This window comes from Buceros rhinoceros, unplaced genomic scaffold, assembly GCF_000710305.1.
Source record: "Buceros rhinoceros silvestris isolate BGI_N320 unplaced genomic scaffold, ASM71030v1 scaffold14038, whole genome shotgun sequence".
Lineage (NCBI taxonomy): Eukaryota > Metazoa > Chordata > Aves > Bucerotiformes > Bucerotidae > Buceros > Buceros rhinoceros.
Genome location: NW_010428713.1, coordinates 46,029 through 64,290, shown reverse-complemented (window position 1 = coordinate 64,290; position 18,262 = coordinate 46,029). Strand labels below are relative to the sequence as shown.

The 18,262-nt window shown below is 34.7% G+C and overlaps 1 protein-coding gene across 1 annotated transcript in view; it reads left to right on the top strand.

Moving 5' to 3' along the window:
• EXOC6 (exocyst complex component 6) overlaps window positions 1-18,262 on the top strand; it is a gene marked incomplete at its 3' end in the record, with an annotated part of 48,933 nt that overhangs the window by 7,237 nt on the left and 23,434 nt on the right. Inside the window, exons 5-14 of the mRNA XM_010142377.1 lie at window positions 3,483-3,687; window positions 4,853-5,008; window positions 5,620-5,688; window positions 9,006-9,089; window positions 9,179-9,225; window positions 9,608-9,728; window positions 11,635-11,706; window positions 12,353-12,450; window positions 13,549-13,654; window positions 17,215-17,324. Of these exons, the coding sequence (XP_010140679.1) occupies window positions 3,483-3,687; window positions 4,853-5,008; window positions 5,620-5,688; window positions 9,006-9,089; window positions 9,179-9,225; window positions 9,608-9,728; window positions 11,635-11,706; window positions 12,353-12,450; window positions 13,549-13,654; window positions 17,215-17,324 (1,068 nt within the window). The remainder of the gene's footprint in view (window positions 1-3,482; window positions 3,688-4,852; window positions 5,009-5,619; window positions 5,689-9,005; window positions 9,090-9,178; window positions 9,226-9,607; window positions 9,729-11,634; window positions 11,707-12,352; window positions 12,451-13,548; window positions 13,655-17,214; window positions 17,325-18,262) is intronic.

Below are 18,262 nucleotides of genomic sequence, written 5' to 3'. Positions count from 1 at the left end.
CAGCAGGAAATTTTGGTACATGACTAGTTGTTCCTTTACTCAAAAGGCTTGTGTACTTGTATGTTATTCTCAGTAAAATTCACAGTCTTTCAATTCATCTTGCTACTGTCCTGTGTAGCTGCTTGAGTGCTCTAGGGGCTTGTAGGGGCGTTTGTAGTAAGTTAGGGTATTTCTTGTAACTGCCTCCAAATGACACTCCATTGATAAAAATCTTAAAAGTTCTCTCTGTCATTTGAAACATAACTTAATATGTTGAGTGCAATGAATTAGTGCTCAGTTTCTTTTTCTTCCAGATTTTTTTGTGTTGATGTTTCATGTTCTAATATAGCCTGACTGCACCAAGCCTGGGACATGGACATTTTGTAAAATGTCAGTTCAATTTTAGAGTAAGATGGTGCAAAACACTAGTATTAATCTTCTGGGTTTTGGGTTGGGTTTTTTTGTTGTTGTTTTTTGTTTGTTTTTTTGGGGTGTGTGTGCGTGTGTTTCCCAGTCCTCCTTCTTGCTGCTTTTAGAAGTTTCCATTTTTATAGTTTGGAGATGTTAGTAAAATCCATCTTACAGTTTTGTGTTTCTGAGGATGAGATGGATTTGGATAGTCTTATCATATAGCTCTTTTGGTGTTCCAGACTTGTGCCTTCAATTTCAAAGCTTACATTATGAATTTTGAATTGGGGGACATATTCTTACAAGATTAGCTCAGAAAAATAGACAGAGGACTGCTATATTTATATGAAATAAATAACATTGAAGATACTTCTTTAACACATTTGTATTCAATGGGCAGTCTTTACCTTACATGATTGGTAATACGTGATGGGAACTAATAATATTGTCAGAATCTTCAGCATTGAGTTAAATCTATGACGTTTTTAAAGCAAAATATACAAATACATCATCCCATGAAATGATATGCAAAACTTTTTAGTTTAAATCCTGACCTGCAGATGACCTTCAAATTAATAAGACTTCAGTGCTTTATCAGAACAGATGTTAAAAGGGCAAGATCCTGAGCTCCATATATGTATAATTAGTAAGGGAGTCTAGGATGGATTTAAAATGGATTATGTTAATTCTGATCTCAAGGACAGCAGTCAAAAACCTTCCAGATGAACTAACAGTGTTCTGATAAGCTGATCTGTATAATTTAAATAAAAACCTTTTATACAATTTTGATGCTATTATGGTTTTACTCCCCAGAAGTCTTACCATGTGGCACTCTTGGTCATTTACTATTTAAAAAACCAAAACCCACACACGTAAAACCCCCAGGCCCCTTCTTATCTGCAACATTCCCGCCGCCTTATGTATATTTTATATAAACCAAGTATATCGTAAACAAAAGCTCCTAATTTACACTTGAAACCTCTTTATTTGCAGTCTTCTGAAAGCAGTTTTGTTCTAGAATAAAAGAGAAGATTTTTCCCATCCTCCATCTATGCTGAATTGTTAGCTTAGAAATGTCTTGATTGAGAAAATTTGAAACATTGTGTTTATTTCAGAATGGAACAAGAAGTTAATGACTGTAGTGTTAATAATTTATTATCGCTTGCCTAGAGCAGAAGAGACAGCAGCTTCAGCTGTATTTCAGTTTGAACATTTTTGCTCACTATATCTACAAAGTATTATCCTGAAGCAAAAGAACTGGAAAGAACACTTTTCTAGGTTTTCTTGAACATTTGAACAGACTTTACTCATATTCAGCTTTTCCCTTTCAAAATTATTCGGTAATTTTCCAGTATCGATTGTGTAGGACTTTCAGGAAGAAGAAGGAACTAAGGTTATAAAATGGGTAAGGATATTATTCTCTATTTGTGGAAAGAAAGCATTAGACCTAACAGCAAGTTAACTCAGTCTGATCTCAGTTTTTGTACTTTCCCCATTCAAAACCAAGCTAGAAGGCACTGGTTCACCTTACTCTGTTTTTAATAGGTCAAACTAAGTGCATTTTTCCGACAAGCCTCCTGGGCTGAGAGGCTGGTAAGAATACTGCGTAAAGGAAAATTATTGTCACATCTGCAACTAATTGCTGTTTATTCATATTTAACCTGTTTTCTGCACCTCTCTTTAAAATGTTGTTGATGTCACAGATTTGTTGATCATGATGTTTCTGTTTATTGCCTTCTTAGTTTAGCTGTGTATCTTAGAATTGGCCCACTTTATTTTGTTTCATCTTTTCAATAAAGCAAAATTTTTCACATGCATTCTGACTTTGGAGCCTACGTGACACTTGAGAGATGAAAGGTTATTGACTTCAGGAACAGGCATATAGGAGCCTGACTCAGCTCTGAATCGCATCCTTGTGGTGTTCATCTCTCTACTGATTGTAAGAGGAAGGATGGAAAACAAATTTCCCTAAATTAAAATTTCCTTCTTTAAATGTTTCCCTAAGTCTGCTGAAAGTATAAAAATTACTACTCATGCCTGAGGTTGGTAAGACGGGTGAATACCTGTAGTAATGATAGAGTTGATGTCTCGGTATTTGGTAGCTTTCTGTTGTCAAAATTGTTTGAATCTTTCTTTAAGTTTTTAGTTTATTTTGCACTTAAATAACTCTTTACGCTTAGTTTTAACTTGAGTAATTCTTTAAAATGATTCTCTTATGTAAAATTGCACAACATAGTTACGAATGTACAGTACACCATCTGCATAGCATATGGACAGGAGAGGAAGTATTTCTCGGTGTTTTGGGTTTTCCCCTCCCTCTCAGGCCACGTCTTCTGTATTTCTGCTGCAAATAGTCTGTAGTCTAACAGAACAGAGAAGAATACAGAAAATTATGGAGTCTTTTTCAAACTGTTGTTTTGTTCTTTTTTTTAAACCCTCTGATCTTAATGCTTGTTAAAAGTAGTTGTTTTCTTGGTGGGATATATTTTGTCAGAATAGTGAATAGATTCATGTTTTACAGCAAAATGTGATGTACTGCTGGAGAAATTACTGCTTGAGATAGGTGTATACATGTCTATTCTAGCTAGGGTTGGTGGAAAGAGGGTGGGAGTGTGTGTATATGTTTGCATATACCTAGAGAAGGCAGATACATACAGGCACGCTTTTCCAAAAAAAAATCCTTTTTCACTGTTTAGTGTCTATACTGCAACGTTGGGTGGTTGGCAATTTGTGTTTCAGAAAAAAGAACTCGTAAAAAACCGTAATAAATTCCATCTAGAAGGGGAGATAATTGTTAGGACTTTAGTTCCTCCATTCTGCGAGATGCTCAATGTGGCTGTATTGATCAGAACAGCTAATACCATAGGAGCCTACTTAAAATTTTAGCTTGACTGAGTCACTCACTTCACTGTTTTTTCCCCAAACTAAAGCATTGTAACGATGACCTTTTGTTTCTTATTTTTCCTTAGAACAGAGTAGTTTCATTAGGTGTATATTGATTGCATGCATGATATTGAAATCCTACATTTGATAAGGAAAGTATTGTATTAACATTTTATAAGAAACTACATAATTTGATTTGAATCTTTTTATAGATACTATTCTGCTTTAAAAACAATGGAACTGTTAGAAAATCAGTATCTTCCTAGAGTTAGCCAATACCGGTTTTGCCAGATAATGATAGAAAATCTTCCAAAACTGCGTGAAGAAATAAAAGAAATATCCATGTCTGATCTCAAGGATTTCTTAGAGAGTATTCGAAAGCATTCTGACAGAATTGGGGAAACTGCCATGAAGCAGGTAAGTGACCTAACCGGATGGCTTTAGTCCGGTTACGTACTGAAAATATCAGTATCGGTAGTCTCAGGTTAGCCCAAAAGATACGTCTGAGGATTATAGTCATCACGTAAACCTTTGAGTAAAGATGGAGAGCTATGAAATGCTTGCTACCATCCTGAATGTTTTTTTTTCTCCTGGACGTGATGTTGTCAATTGTAGTGGTCCCCAGCTAAGACAGGAAGCAGCAATGACACCTCAGTAGCATCAAACTTTCTTTTCAAATTTGTATCTGTGTCCTAGACAAGAAGTAGTTTCCTCCCTGGGAACTGAAGGACAATTGCTGTATATCTCAAGTTGCAAAAAACTCCTAGACAGTCTGTAACTCAGCAGCTACTACACCAAAACAAAGAGCAGCCTTTGTGGCCAGCCAGCAAGGATGAGTAAGACTAAAAGTGGCCTTGAGATAACTGCCATGTTCTTTCTAAAGTACTATTATACACAGGGCTGAGGTGAGAGCTGGGGGGAAACTGGGGCAGCTGGAGCCGTTGCCTGTTCCATCAGAAAATAATCTGCCACCTCAAAGCACTGGTACTGGGCAAGCTTTAAAGCTGTTAATGCTTTTAAAATTTATTTGGAGAGCACATAAAGTTTTCATTTGACTTTTTGTTGAGCAGTGTTCAGGCTGGGTTGCCATTTTATCATTTAAGGTTCTTGTAAAATGCAGCATTGGTTGTTATAAATGAAAGTGCAAGATTATGCTGTGCTACTTGTTTAATTTCTTTCAATAGTAAGGACAATATAGTGCATTTGGCTTCTGCAGCTGACTGCTCACTAAGAGAGCTAATAGCTGGAAACTCTGATAACTGTACTTCATTTAAATATTGATTCTCTGTTTGCAATTTATGATCAGGTACATTACAGATTACTTTTTTTCCCTATCTTTAAAATTGTATTTTGGGGGGTTAGGGGAAAAATAGCAGATATAGCAGAAATTAGCTATTGAACTCAACTCATCATCCCAAATCATTAAAGACAAAATCATTGGTGTAGGCTGAGGACACACACTTGCAGTTACCCTGTTGTGTATTCAAGAGCACCACCTGTTTTTCATGCCGTAGCATATATATACTCATCAGTGATGAAATTTGCATTACATCCGTCTTTATTGGTACTGCTCTTAAAACAGGCACAGCAGCAGAAGACCTTTAGTACCACTCTTCAGAAGCAGAATAATGTAAGCTATGGTCGGAATATGCATTTAGGCAGAAGCAGAGTTTTGGAATCCAAGAATGAAATGACATTGAAGCGAACGTTTGAAGAAGATGATGAACATGAAGAAGAGGTAACTTGAAACTGATTGGTACATTTTATTTGAAGTGAATTTTGTAGGTTTGTTGAACAAAACTTGCAGTATGCTGTCTGTAGATGGTCAAAATCAGCATTTTAAGGGGGAAAAATATTGCCAAAATATTAGTTATATTAATGCTAGTTTTAGCATCATGTTTGGGAACATTCCATTGGCTAGAACTTCAAATTATTCTGGAATTCAGTTTCAATTTACATTATACATTACCTGCCCACTGTACGTGATATGTGGCCCACTGGAATATTCTGTGATTGCTAAGCCAGCATTTTTATGTTGAGGACTTCAGCTTGTGTTAGAACTCCTTCAGCTATCAAATACTGAGTATTCATAAATCCAATAAAACTGCAATTGTTTAGACCTTTAAATCTGGTGCTCTGAAAACACAGTGAAAGGAGTCTGGTCTTGTAACACAAATAAAATCTAGTACTGTGGTACAAAGCGGGGGCAGAGTCAAGCAATTAATTTATTCTATGATAGAACCATCCATTTTTGGGTCCTTATTAAATGGACAAATTCTGTTCGTAATGTGTCGTGTTTGGAAGTTACATGCTTTTAGGCTTTATATAATTTTTCATTTCCTTCTTCAGGTTTTAACTGCCCAAGATCTTGTAGACTTTTCTCCAGTTTATAGGTGTTTGCACATCTACTCAGTTTTGGTATGTATTAAGGTGACGTTAAATAGATATTTTACTTTTCAAAGTTGAATGTTCATTTTCTTATTTTTCATACTCTTAATACAAGTAAGCATGTATTTTGCCTCTAGTAGTAATAGTTCTGGATGAACCAGCTGAAATGGGTAGAGTTATGGATACTCAAGCCATGACTGCATGTAATTTTATACGCATGATAAAGGACACACAGCAAGACATTAATTACATAATGTTATTAAGAATATATGTAAAATATGCAAGTACTGGTATTGGCACTTTTACAGTTCCCCTAAGTGTTCCATGTTACCCAAATATGTGGGGGGGTATGATCAATATTACGAAACATAAAAATATTCTGTATGAATTTTGTGAAAAGCAAAATAGTAGAGCAAAATAGCAAAGCAAAAACTGGAGATTGTGACAAGCTGTGCTTAGGCAGATTAGATTGGATTCAGTGGCAGAGACAAAACAGCCCCTTTTAGCTGCTGTAAAAGAGATGCAATGCACAAGCTAACAAGGGCAAAAACTTTTGTGCGGAAACTTGGTAACAAATTATTTATTATTTTCTCACTTTTCCTATGTCTCAGTTTTGAAGTCAGATTATTTGCAAAGTAAGTTTCAGAGGCATATAGATGAAGTATTGCTGGACCTGGCTTAAAGCATTCAGGCTGGGTTATCTTCATTCTAGGAATCCTTGCAGCTGTGTAACATGGAAGCTTAGATCTTGAAATAATGTTTAATATAGGTATTTGGGGTGGGTTGGGTTTTTTTGTTTGTTTTGTTTTTAACAAGGAATCCAAACAAAAGCATCAGTAATTGTTCATCTCAATGAAAGAACAGGAGGGACAAAAAGACAGGCTGCCAGAACTGTTAAAAAAAAGAGTGCACCGTTTATTTTTACAGAGGAAATAAGTGTGAAATAACATATAAAAAAGAATGTGTAGAGTTAAATACACCAGTTGACAACTACTTTTTCTTTCTTTTATATATAAAAGAACAGAAAGTAAAATCGTTAGACGGTACTTAAAAGTAATATATTATTATGTTTTTCACTTTGACAAGGATCCTGATGTTGGGTCCTTGATCCAAGGATACATTCTTTGGGGTTTGCACAGAAAGTTTGCCAACTTCCAAATTGACTGCATCAGAAAACTACTTGAGAGTGGTCTCTGATATCAAAAAAGGGTTGACAGAATAGGGCTTGTCTTTCTGCTGATATAATCTAATTAATAAGCCGTGGCAGCATTATCAAGAATTGTGCATTAACCACTTCTTGGAGTCCTCATTTACGTACTGTTGTAAACCATTTCTTGGAGTTTAGAGAACTTCATGAGGACAGTAAAGGAGGGAAGTTGATACCAGGTGGATATTCATTACATTTCTATATCAAGGACTTATCTCAAAGCAAATGTCACCTTCTTAGCGAATTCTTTCTCCGCTGCAGAGTTGTAGAAAATATTCTATTTTTATCCAGGACAGAAGTTTTCTACTCCTCCATATTGAAGAAGAAAGCAGGATTTTATATACCTCAGGATACTGCATAGCTTGTGATTGCAACCTGGTGTTTACAAAATATGTATATGTGCCAAACATAGACTGTATTTATTGATGAGTAACCTTTCTTTTATTTCCCAGAAACTTTTGGAGAGTATATCTACAGAGCTTTTTTTAAGCCCATGTATTATGTAAGATGCTGTATATTTAAAATCTGGTGAAAACATCCATGATCCCTTTGTCGTGTAATGTTGCCTTTTAACTAAATGCTATATAGCAGTATAAAATAAACGTAACTATGGTGTGAAACAACACTTGATACATGAGGAGTATTCATAGAATTTATAACCCAGCATGAACTGATTTATTATTTCTATTCATACAAACTCACAAATTTTTGGAAGTGGGGCAAAACAAATGCATTGCTTCAGTGTATTTTATCTTGCCTTTCTTCTGCTTATTCAGTGAGTGGATCATCAAAGTTGTTGCTGTATTCTGCTAATTGTTTTAGAACATCTGTGTAATGATCTTGACTGCATAGGATAGCACAGTCTATAAATAATCATAAGATACTTTACATCTCCATTTTTGCTGTGGATTTGGGAAGAAAAGTTACTCTTTTTCACTTGAGAAGATTGTGTCAGGACTGAGTAGAGATTTGACATTGAAATTGGAATTCAGCAGTGGCTTTGTGCATCTGAAAACAGCATTGAATATTTGGGCTGGAGGTAATTGGCAGTATATCTCATCAGTATGTGTTAGAACACACTGGGAAAAGTTCTGTTGCAGCAGAAAGTGTTCTAGTAAATTGCATCTCAGTTTCAAGTGGATTCTTTTTTGTTTTAAGCCAAGTCTCTTTTTTACTTTTAGATTTTGTTAAGTTAGTAGTATTTCTAAGTATGGTGAAATATTCGTTATGAACTTAAAATACTAAATTTAAACTTTCCTTGTTACATCTTATGAAGGAGTTGGGAAGTAATACTGGCTTAGTAATACACAATCTCTGTAGTAATTTGATTTGAAGATTTTCTGGTAGCCCTAGTAATGGAATTCTAAATAACACAGGCCTGATAACAGACTCGTAAAAACTAACCTTAAAATACTAAGCTGCTTTATTCTACTTGCATACAAATTACATCGTGTTCAGTAGGGAGATGAGTCAGTGTAGCACTGATTTCAAATGGACAGATGGTTTCCACTGAATGGTCATCTTAATGAGGTGGGTAGGATGTCACTTGAATTCCTCACAATATAATCATTAGGCACAGAGGTTATTATATTTTTGAAGATAGAAGAAAAATCCATTATATTTGCCGATTCCAGTAAGAATAAGCAAATATTAAATAAATCTCTTTTTTTTTTTCCTCAGGCAGAACTAATGCAGGCAGTGTTCAGATGTGTCATGTTGACAGGAACGTTTTTGTAACTTCACAATGCAGTTAGTTTCTTCAATAACCTAGAGAAATGTTGTAGGAGAAAATGAGTTTCAGTTATAGAGTAATAGGTAATATGCTTTGTCTATAAATATTGATATACTCTGAAAGCTGTGGTTTAAAAATGTGTTGCTTAAAATGCTCATGTGTCTACATTTTGTCAAACAATATTATTCAAAGTTTTTATTTACAGTACATTCTGTAGACTACTTTAAAAAAAGATAATTTCTGCATATTTCATGCATGCAAAAATTTGCTGGTGCCAGCTGGAGGTGTATGTGTGGAACAAACCCAAAATGAGTGGCTTAGTTTAAGAGAATTCTACCCTTAACTGAAGGAGTGCCTTTTTCATACTGAGCCAATGTTCTTGTTTTAACTATTTTTGTCCTGTTTTAGGGTGATGGAGAAATATTTGAAAATTACTACAGAAAACAAAGAAGGAAACAAGCAAGATTAGTTCTGCAGCCGCAGTCAAGCATGGTAACCAATACTTTTGGTTTTGCATTGAATTGAATTGTAGCTAATACTTAGTGGTATTTTCCTAAATTTGTTTTCTTTTTCGCTGAAAGCATGAGACAGTAGAAGGCTACAGAAGATACTTCAGTCAGATTGTAGGGTAAGTTTTCTAAACAAAGATTTATTTCAGTTTTACTATATTGATTCACCCTCTCTTCTCCCATTGTCAAAAACTTTCATCTGCAAGATTCAGTTTCTGCACATACCGTGAGGGTGGTCATTGCTGGATCTGAGTGGGGAAGAGCATCCGTATCTCTCCAGTAAGCAGGCCCACAAGGACCCTCCAGCAGCCCGGGCTCCAGCTGGCATGAAACAAACTTTTCACATTTTGAGTTTATCTAACCTGGGCAAAGCAGAACACCAAATCTACTGAAGTGTCACTGCTCGGGCGGGGGAGGGTCTCAATATGCTTGCGCGTGAAAGGGTAGAATTTGCTCTAGTATTAGAAGACAATTAATAACATAAGCATTGTTTTATTTTAGTTTCTTTGTAGTAGAAGACCACATTTTACATGTAACCCAAGGACTGGTAACCAGAACATACACCGATGAACTCTGGAACATGGCCCTTTCCAAGATCATTGCCGTTCTTAGAACACATTCAGTAAGTGAGAAGTCTTATGAGTATTGCAGTTTAAATCCTCTTATTTCAGAGCTCTGTATGTTTAAAGCTGGGATAGTAACAAAGTGAAAAATTGCACCTCTTTCATGTTTTCTTTTCCTTGTGATTAAAAATTACTCAGATTTGGGAGGGAGCCTGCCAAGCTTTTGTTTTTCCCAACAGTATCAGGCTGTGATCGGCAGCCATGGGCTATTTGCATAATCCTCCACTGATTTACAACTCACTGGGTCTTCCAAACCTTCTCTTAGTCCAGCAGTTTAGAATATGCAGAGTTAATCTGCTGTTATTATTGCAATCCTTCCTCATTAGTCTCAACTGACCTCTTCATTAGATCAGATTGAATAGTTCAGCACTGAAAGCACTACCAGGAAATAGTTCCTAATTATCATTCCAAATGCAGTGTTTCCAAAATAAACTACACCAGAAAAACCCTTGGAGCTATCTCTTCAGTGCTATAGTAGTAATATGTTTATGTTGAAGTAAAGGTGTTAGAAAAATTCTGTATCAGTGGAGTTTTTAAGTACATTCACAGTGTCTCCTAAAGTTACATTTCTGCCTTAGCTCCAATGATGCTGAATAGCTGCTCGCTATTTCTTATTCCTCTGTGAAAACCAATGTAATACCGTTGTTCACTCAGAGAGACTGACAGCAAATTGCTTCAGAGTTTACTATTGGTATAACTTTTACTACTGGGAAAAAATAGAAGAGTTTTATCTCTTTCTATTTAATGTTTGCTAGAAGCAGTTCCTTTATGCAATGCTGTTTTTATTTTTATTACAGTTGATCTGTAATTCAAGAAAGATTCTGCGTTTCATATATGCAAGGAAAATGGAAAAAAGTTAGATTGCAACTGTAGATACTAATTAGTGGTACATGAGATATTCTCATACTTTTTAATTCATTTGAGAATATTGAAATAAATTGAGATATATTCAGCATTTTTTTTTAGCTAAATACTTTGTAAGTTAGTTGTCTGCGTATGGATTTATACACCTATGTAAGAATATGGTAATTCAAGGAGTAATGTAATCTCTAAAGAACTTCTCAATGTCTTATCATGGAGTTGATCACTAATTCTTCTGAAAATGTATTAACTTTCATCAAAACCAATTCTATCACAATCTCTTTCTAATGTCGTCCTAGTACAGACTAATGTTTAGGTAAGTGTATGTTGTCTTATGAGGTAATGTAAACATTAAAGTATACTAAGAACAGGAATAAAGAAAATGAAACAGGTGTATATAGTCTCTAACCAATACTGTATTCTCATGCAGCTTTAAATAATTTTAATATAAATATTTTTTTACTTTATCCGGTATTGCAAATAGTGAAGCTGAGGTGAAAGTCATAGCTGATGACTTCACACCTCTGAAAAAAAGATTTCACTCATTTAGTAAATGACGTAATGTCTTGACATTTTACTATTAAATTTGTAATTTGAACTTATTTAGAAAGTATTTTACAGTGTTTTCCCCATTCTGCTGGAAAACTGAGGTGGCTTAGTTAGCACTAGTTAGACCCAGGCTCAGTGTTCAAAAGAACGTCCTGTGGAAACCTCTCTATTGTTGATTTAGCAAAGCATTTTGATGTGTGCTTATGTTCCACTAAAATAAAGGTATTATGCTGATTTTGAATTTCAGTACAACATACTGATATTTATTGAAACTCATACACTTTTTCTAAGCTTTTATACTACTGATAGTTCATTTAAAAATTTAACAAATACTTTTAAAGTGAAGACAAGTGAGGCTAAGTTGTTTTTTACTAGGGCAGGCAGTCATGTAAAGAGATAAGGCTGGAGAGTTTAACCTTCTGTGCTAATATTGTTTGAAAACATATGTCCCATATTTTAAATCCTTTTAACAAAACCAGAATTTCTCACTTTCAGTCATATTGCAGTGATCCCGACCTTGTTCTGGAACTGAAGAATCTCATTGTAGTATTTGCTGATACTTTGCAGGTACATACTGTATTAGTAATTTAACTGAAATTTCTAGAGTCAAATTTTTTCTTTAGGTGAGTAAGTGCAATGCTTTGGGTTTTCCTGAATCATACATACAAATCAAGAACACAATAGTATTTTATAAATAGATGCGTATCTTGCCTCGGTTCCTCCTTTTCAGTATTATCAGCTTAATGTGTATGTGCTGGGCTATGCAGCTAGCATCCAGTTATTCAATCTACGCAAAATCGGTGTTAGCTTTGTGTTCTGGTTTGAGCTGGTTTGAGCTGTTGTAATTTGTGTCTGTTTTTGTCTTTTATAAATTCTTTACTTCTGATCTCAAGCAAGAATATCATTCCAGTTATCACTAACACTCTAGCTGAAAGACCAAATGAACATCATTGGCAATGTTCCTGCAATGTTTAAAAGACTGACTAAAAACATTAGTTATATGCATAAATAACAAGTTAAAATGTTATAAACAGGACAGATTTCTGCTTGAAAACCAAAAGCATAAAATTTAATATGTAGTCATCTAATTACAGTGGTGTGTTTAAAGTAGTATAATTTGTTTTATAGAAGTGACAAGATTGAATAATAAGACTCATATCAGATCCCTCAAGTGATGTGATGGGAATCCGCTCTTTTAATTTTTATGTCTTAGGGCTATGGTTTTCCTGTGAACCGGCTATTTGATCTTTTATTTGAGATAAGAGACCAGTACAATGAAACACTTCTTAAAAAGTGGTCTGGATTGTTCAGGTTAGTATTTCAAAATAATTGTGCCTTTTTTATTACATCCTGGTGGTTTTGTCTAGCTTTTTTTTTTTTTTGATAGAGTTGTAATTCTGAAATTATTAACTCAGTATTGTGTATGAATTTTGGGTTGGATAGGAGTAAGATTTTTAGCACATGTAATTAATATTTAGGAGAAGAGCCATTGAGTACAGTTTCTCTAGTTAATGGGGAGAAGGAAAGTCTCCAAAGGGACGTTATTGGAGAAATACACAGGAGAGAGACGTCTGTTTTTCTTCTAATAACTCTGGGCTATTCCAATAGGTTCCTAATTTAGATTAATTTATTTTAATGTTTACAGTTAACCAGCATAACCAGCATATCTCCCTGAAAGACCACTGACATTGCCAAGTCTTTTTCAAGTCTTTTTTAATGCAGGCTGATTTCCACCTATGCTTGGAATCATTTGATTGAGTAAATTGTAAACCCAGGAATACAGCAGCCTGGGACTGTACTCCAAAGCCTCTTTGCAGATAGGGTGTGATGTCTAGTTGGGCAGAAATTGTTTGCTGTAAAATATGTAACATTCTATTACAAAAAACCTTAAAATTAAATTGACTACTCTAAGCTTTTTGAGCTCTCTAGACAACTAGTATAGTCATTTACTAGTAGAAAAGTCCAGAGGGTACTTACATAACTCTGTGGCCATATGCCTGCTTCAAGTTCTCCAAATCCTCTCCATTGACTACATGTAGCGGTGGTACCTGAGTGAGTCCTCTATCACCTTTAGTGTAGGCAAAATATAGGCTGCCATAATTAATAAGTGTCTCATGGTTTATCTTGGAGCAGACTAGTTGATGCTAAGTTCCTTTGCTGTGTTATGCTTTGAGTCATGCGTATTAAAATGCTTTCAGCTATCAGTATAAAGACTTAGCATATTCAAGGTGCTTTCAAATTCATCTAAAAATAGTTTGGATGTCTGAAATTATGATGATTGCAGCTCATAAGTTTTTGAAGCTGCACACCTGTGGTAGTAAAGTTTATATTTATTTACAGTATTTTCCAGTGTTAAAACCTGTAAATAAGGTACATGTCATAAGTTTTTTCACTTTACTAATTCACCAGGGATATTTTTGAAGTGGACAACTATAGCCCTATTCCTGTAGCAAATGAAGAGGAATACAAAATAGTTATAAGCAAATTTCCTTTTCAAGATCCAGAACTTGATAAGGTAAGGAAAAGTTTTATGTTATTAAAGTTAGCCAAAATCCAGTTAAGGAGACTTGGGACAGTAATGATTTTTATAATTAAAAAGCAATTAAAATTTGAAAAGCTAGATAGATTAAGAGGCTAAATCACCTTCTTTGTGTGTAATTATCTAGTCATAAGTAAATATGAAAATTAAAGCTTTAGTCATTTGCTCTCGTGTTTGAGTGAATAATGAAACCCATTGTTTTGTAAACAAATTAGTAATGCAGTTTAATTGATGCAGTCTTTATGTAATTATAATACAGTCTGTCTTTAGTTAAATTTCGTTGCAACTCATTGGGTTTAGTAACTCATATGCTCTAGTATTGTGAAAATACATGTAAAACAGGGATCAGTTAGAGACGGCAACTTTTCTCTTTCACCTTTAAAATTAATTATTCGTGTTTGAGCATGTGGGGCAAAAAAACCAGAAGGGACTAACTAATTCTGCCATACTGGTGTTCCAGTAGGATATTCTTTCATCACCTCAGCCATTCTTTCACTACAAAATCCTTTCACAGTAAAGTGATTAATATGTTCTGCTATTCAAATATGGTTTTGGTAATACCGATGAAGAAGTAAAAGGTTCATGATGGATTCTGTAGAGGAGGGCTAAATCTAAGAACCACATGAGAGTGGGAGTAACCATTGTAAGGGGAAGCTGGTTTATACATGATACATTGCTACAGATAACTGCAAAAGTAAAAAGATACTCTAATTCTGTGATTCAGCAGGGATTTTCCAGGCAAGTGTAACAGCTGCATGTCGTTAATACAGTATTGCAGTGAAGGTGAAAAATTAAAGGTGGGTTTTATGCTGGTTTTTGAATAAGACTGCAGAGTGCTTCCTGGATGCTCTCCTCCATCAAGTTAATTTATTTAGCCTTTATAATACTAAAATAAGATAATCAGAATGGAAGTCCCTTAGGAAGTATAACACACTCAAGATACTATTTAGCATGACATATTTTCCTAATAAATTGCAGGTGTTTTTAACTTGCACTGAACAATTTTACCTGCTAGCCTCTCTCACTCTCTGTTTGATGTATCAGCGGGTGTGCATGGACTTTACTTGTGTGGGCATGTGTAGTTATATATATATATGTATGATTAATACAAAGCTTTGTCTCCTATTTCACCAGAATAGTTCTCAGTATCCAACAATTTTCATTTTGGTTTATGACACTGAGAGGGACTTCTATTTCATAGTGAGCAGCACTTCTTGTAGATATTTTATGGGCAGTAGCTCACTGATGCTTAGTCTTTGGGCTGGTGAACTTGAGAGTAAAGCTGGGAATCAGGTTGGATTCTGTTCCCAACTCTATTGTTGACCAGCTGCGTGGTGCTGGTGAGTCACTTCACATCTCTCTGTCCCTGTTAATTCATCTGTAAAGCAGGGAAAACATTTTTCTACATATATCTGGAAAGACCTTTGAAATCTGTATGTAAAGTAGAAGAACATCATTAGAAATAAGGCAATCTGTGGGGTTTTTTCTTGTGTCCTAGCAATTTTTGAAGCAGTTTAGTTGAACTGCATCCAAATTTAGCAAAGGTGCAGAAGTCTCAAAGGTAATCTAGTTCCTAAATCTTCTAAGCATTGGAATAGAGGAGAAAGAATAATTAAATATCCTTGCTGGAAGAAAGACTGTGGTGTTACCGTATCTGTTATTAAACAGTAGGGAATCCACATGGAGGGGAAACTTCTTAAATACTCCAACCTTGCTTCTGTTGGTTGCTGTTTATAAGCTCATCCACAGTAGAAGTGAGGTTGGAGCATTTATGAATTTTCCCCTTCATGTGCATTCCCTGCTATCTAATAATACATAATGTAACTGTTGTTGCCTTGGTCTGTGAGGCACTGGGAGGTCCTATTGGGCAGGTTAATGTAACCTACATTTTGATGTTTAAAAGAAAATGTTTAAAAAATAGATGTGTAAGTTCAGGCTGTGTAGTTGAAAGAGAGGAATAGACACCCCAGAGGGCTAATTCCATTTGATACATCTCTGATACCTTTTACAGATTAAGGGGTATTACACCTTTGAAAATGTCTGTTTCTCTCAATTTAGTATAAAAAGAGATGAACTTGACTAACTGTCTCATTTTTAACTGTAGCTTAGGATGAATCACCCTCACATTTAAGGTAAATTTATTACAGGAGTTACTTGCAGCGCATTAGGCAAAATTATGACCAGAACTTCCTAGGTATTTAACGTAGCAAATCCAGTCTGGCTGGACAAAACAGTCTTATCTGCTCTGTGCTGTTTAGATTGAAAGTGGCAAACTATCATGGTTTGATTATATCACCTAATTTTACTCCCTTCCTGTATTCAGAAGTGAAATGGTTGTAGCTCTTGTGGTTTTTTTGTTTGGGTTTTTTTTTTCTTCCTGCCTACTCTAATAATCAGACAGAAAGTGTTGTGTCTTCCTGTATCAGCCAGACACTGCAAAGGATAGAGAATTGCTTCTTGTAGATTGTTGAATATATAAAACTCAAGCTCTGCTGATAGAATATTGTGATGATCCAAAATAGTTGTATGTAATAGCACTTGTTTTATCTATAAAAATTAATTGCTTAAATCAGTTGAACATGTTGTTAATTTTATTGTTTAAAAAATGTTTGCTATTATTGTTGAATGGCATGTAAGCCTGGCACCCCATACATTTGTCACACCAACTAATGTTAAATAAAGAGGTATGAGTAGGAGAATGTCAAGGTAATCTGTTTGTCTTGCTTTTTTAATACACAAATTTAGAGCTGCTGTTGATTAATGCCTTTTTTTTTAAGAGAAATTGAACTCTCTAGGAATGATACCAGTTATTAATTATTTTTCTCATGCATTAGTCATAGAAGAAACGAAAAATTAATTGTTTTGCAGATTTAAGAAAATTATTCATTCACTGCAGAAGAACCTATTTGGTATCTGTAGATTTAATTTAATTTATTTCTTTATGTCCTCCCAAATACAATATCAGCTTTAAAATTGAAGTAAGAATATTTCCCACATGTTAATCCAAATTGTTGAAAAGAATTCAAACTGCTTTTGTTTTGTGAACCATGGAGAGAAAGTAAATATATCATAGTAAATATACATGCCTAAGCATTCTCAAGATGCTTTGAAAACCCCAAATGTATTGAACTTCTCAAACTTTTTTTTTCACTGCTTTTTTTTGGCAAAAAAAGTATCCTTTTTTGAACCTCTTATCCCACTTACATCTGTCTTGTTCATTCAGATTAAAAGCAGTATGACACTAGTTTTTTAATGTGTTTGTAAATTGCTTTCTACAGAGGGATCTTAAATTACATAAAGTCTCCAAACTTTATTGTAATTTAAATAAGTTAGATTGTTATATATTTCTTATAAGCTTATTAAACATATGTAGAAGTCAGCTCAACACATACCCCTGTTTGTATCTGATTAAAAACAGAAAAGCTTTAGATTAAAATATTGATAGTGTTAAATGGCTTTCTAATTGTTTTGTTTAATACCAACATCTCCTTAGAATCAGTTTCAAATGCAAGATCTATTATCTTTTATTTTCACAGCAATCCTTTCCAAAGAAGCTTCCAATGTCTCAGTCAGTGCCTCAGATTTATATCCAGGTTAAGGAATTTATTTATGCAAGCCTTAAGTTTTCAGAGTCACTTCACCGCAGGTAAGCTTAAAGTATCACCAGTGTGACTATAAGGTTACCTATAACTTCCAGGTGATCTAAAAGTAGATATTAAAATACATTTTTTTGTGTACTTGCTAACCGTGCTTGTTTCATAATTTACATATGATTTACATATATAATTCTTTATATTTAATCTATTATTGCCGGTGTTATAGCATATATTTCATATGTGTATACTGTATACAAATTGTGTGTGTCTGTATGGGTGAATGTAGCGTGGCGTGGTAAGCAGTCTAAAACACTGCTGGGGTTTTTAAACAATATTGACTGGTTTGAATAATCTAGAGGGTTTTTTTTAACAAAGCATTTGTAAGATGTGAAAAATATAATTTGATACTGACCATTTTGAAATCATTGTGTAGCATCCCTGGTTACCTAGTATAGTCTTTCCCTTCCTGGTGCTTGGAGTTTCCTTGGCACATTTTGTTGCAGGAGAAATCATTGCTGTCTGCATGCTCATTCCCTCTTCCATCCCACCTTTTTCTGATTGAAAACAACACAATTACCCTATTTCCTTTCCTCTTGTGGCCTTCAAAAGCTTAGTTTTAATTGCATAAAATAACATTCATGGATCTGAAATCTGGAAGGTATTTGTGGCCAGTCTCCCACTTCTGAACTGCTAAAGATGTAAATTACTTGCTTTCACACATTCTTAATTGATACTGTTTATAATTTACACGTACTAATGAGTGCATGTTGACCTCCTTAGTAACTCATTAAAACCCACAAATTACTCTTTCCAAACTGCTGTGTCAATAAACATGTCCAAAATCTAAAAATAATAGGTTTCGCTTCATTGTTGAAATTCAGTTAATGGATAATTTGGTAAGTGAATGAGGTGTTCTGTGGATTAGATCACAGAACACTGGGAGCAACCAGAAATTAAATGCACATAGGGAATTCTTAACATGAAAAGT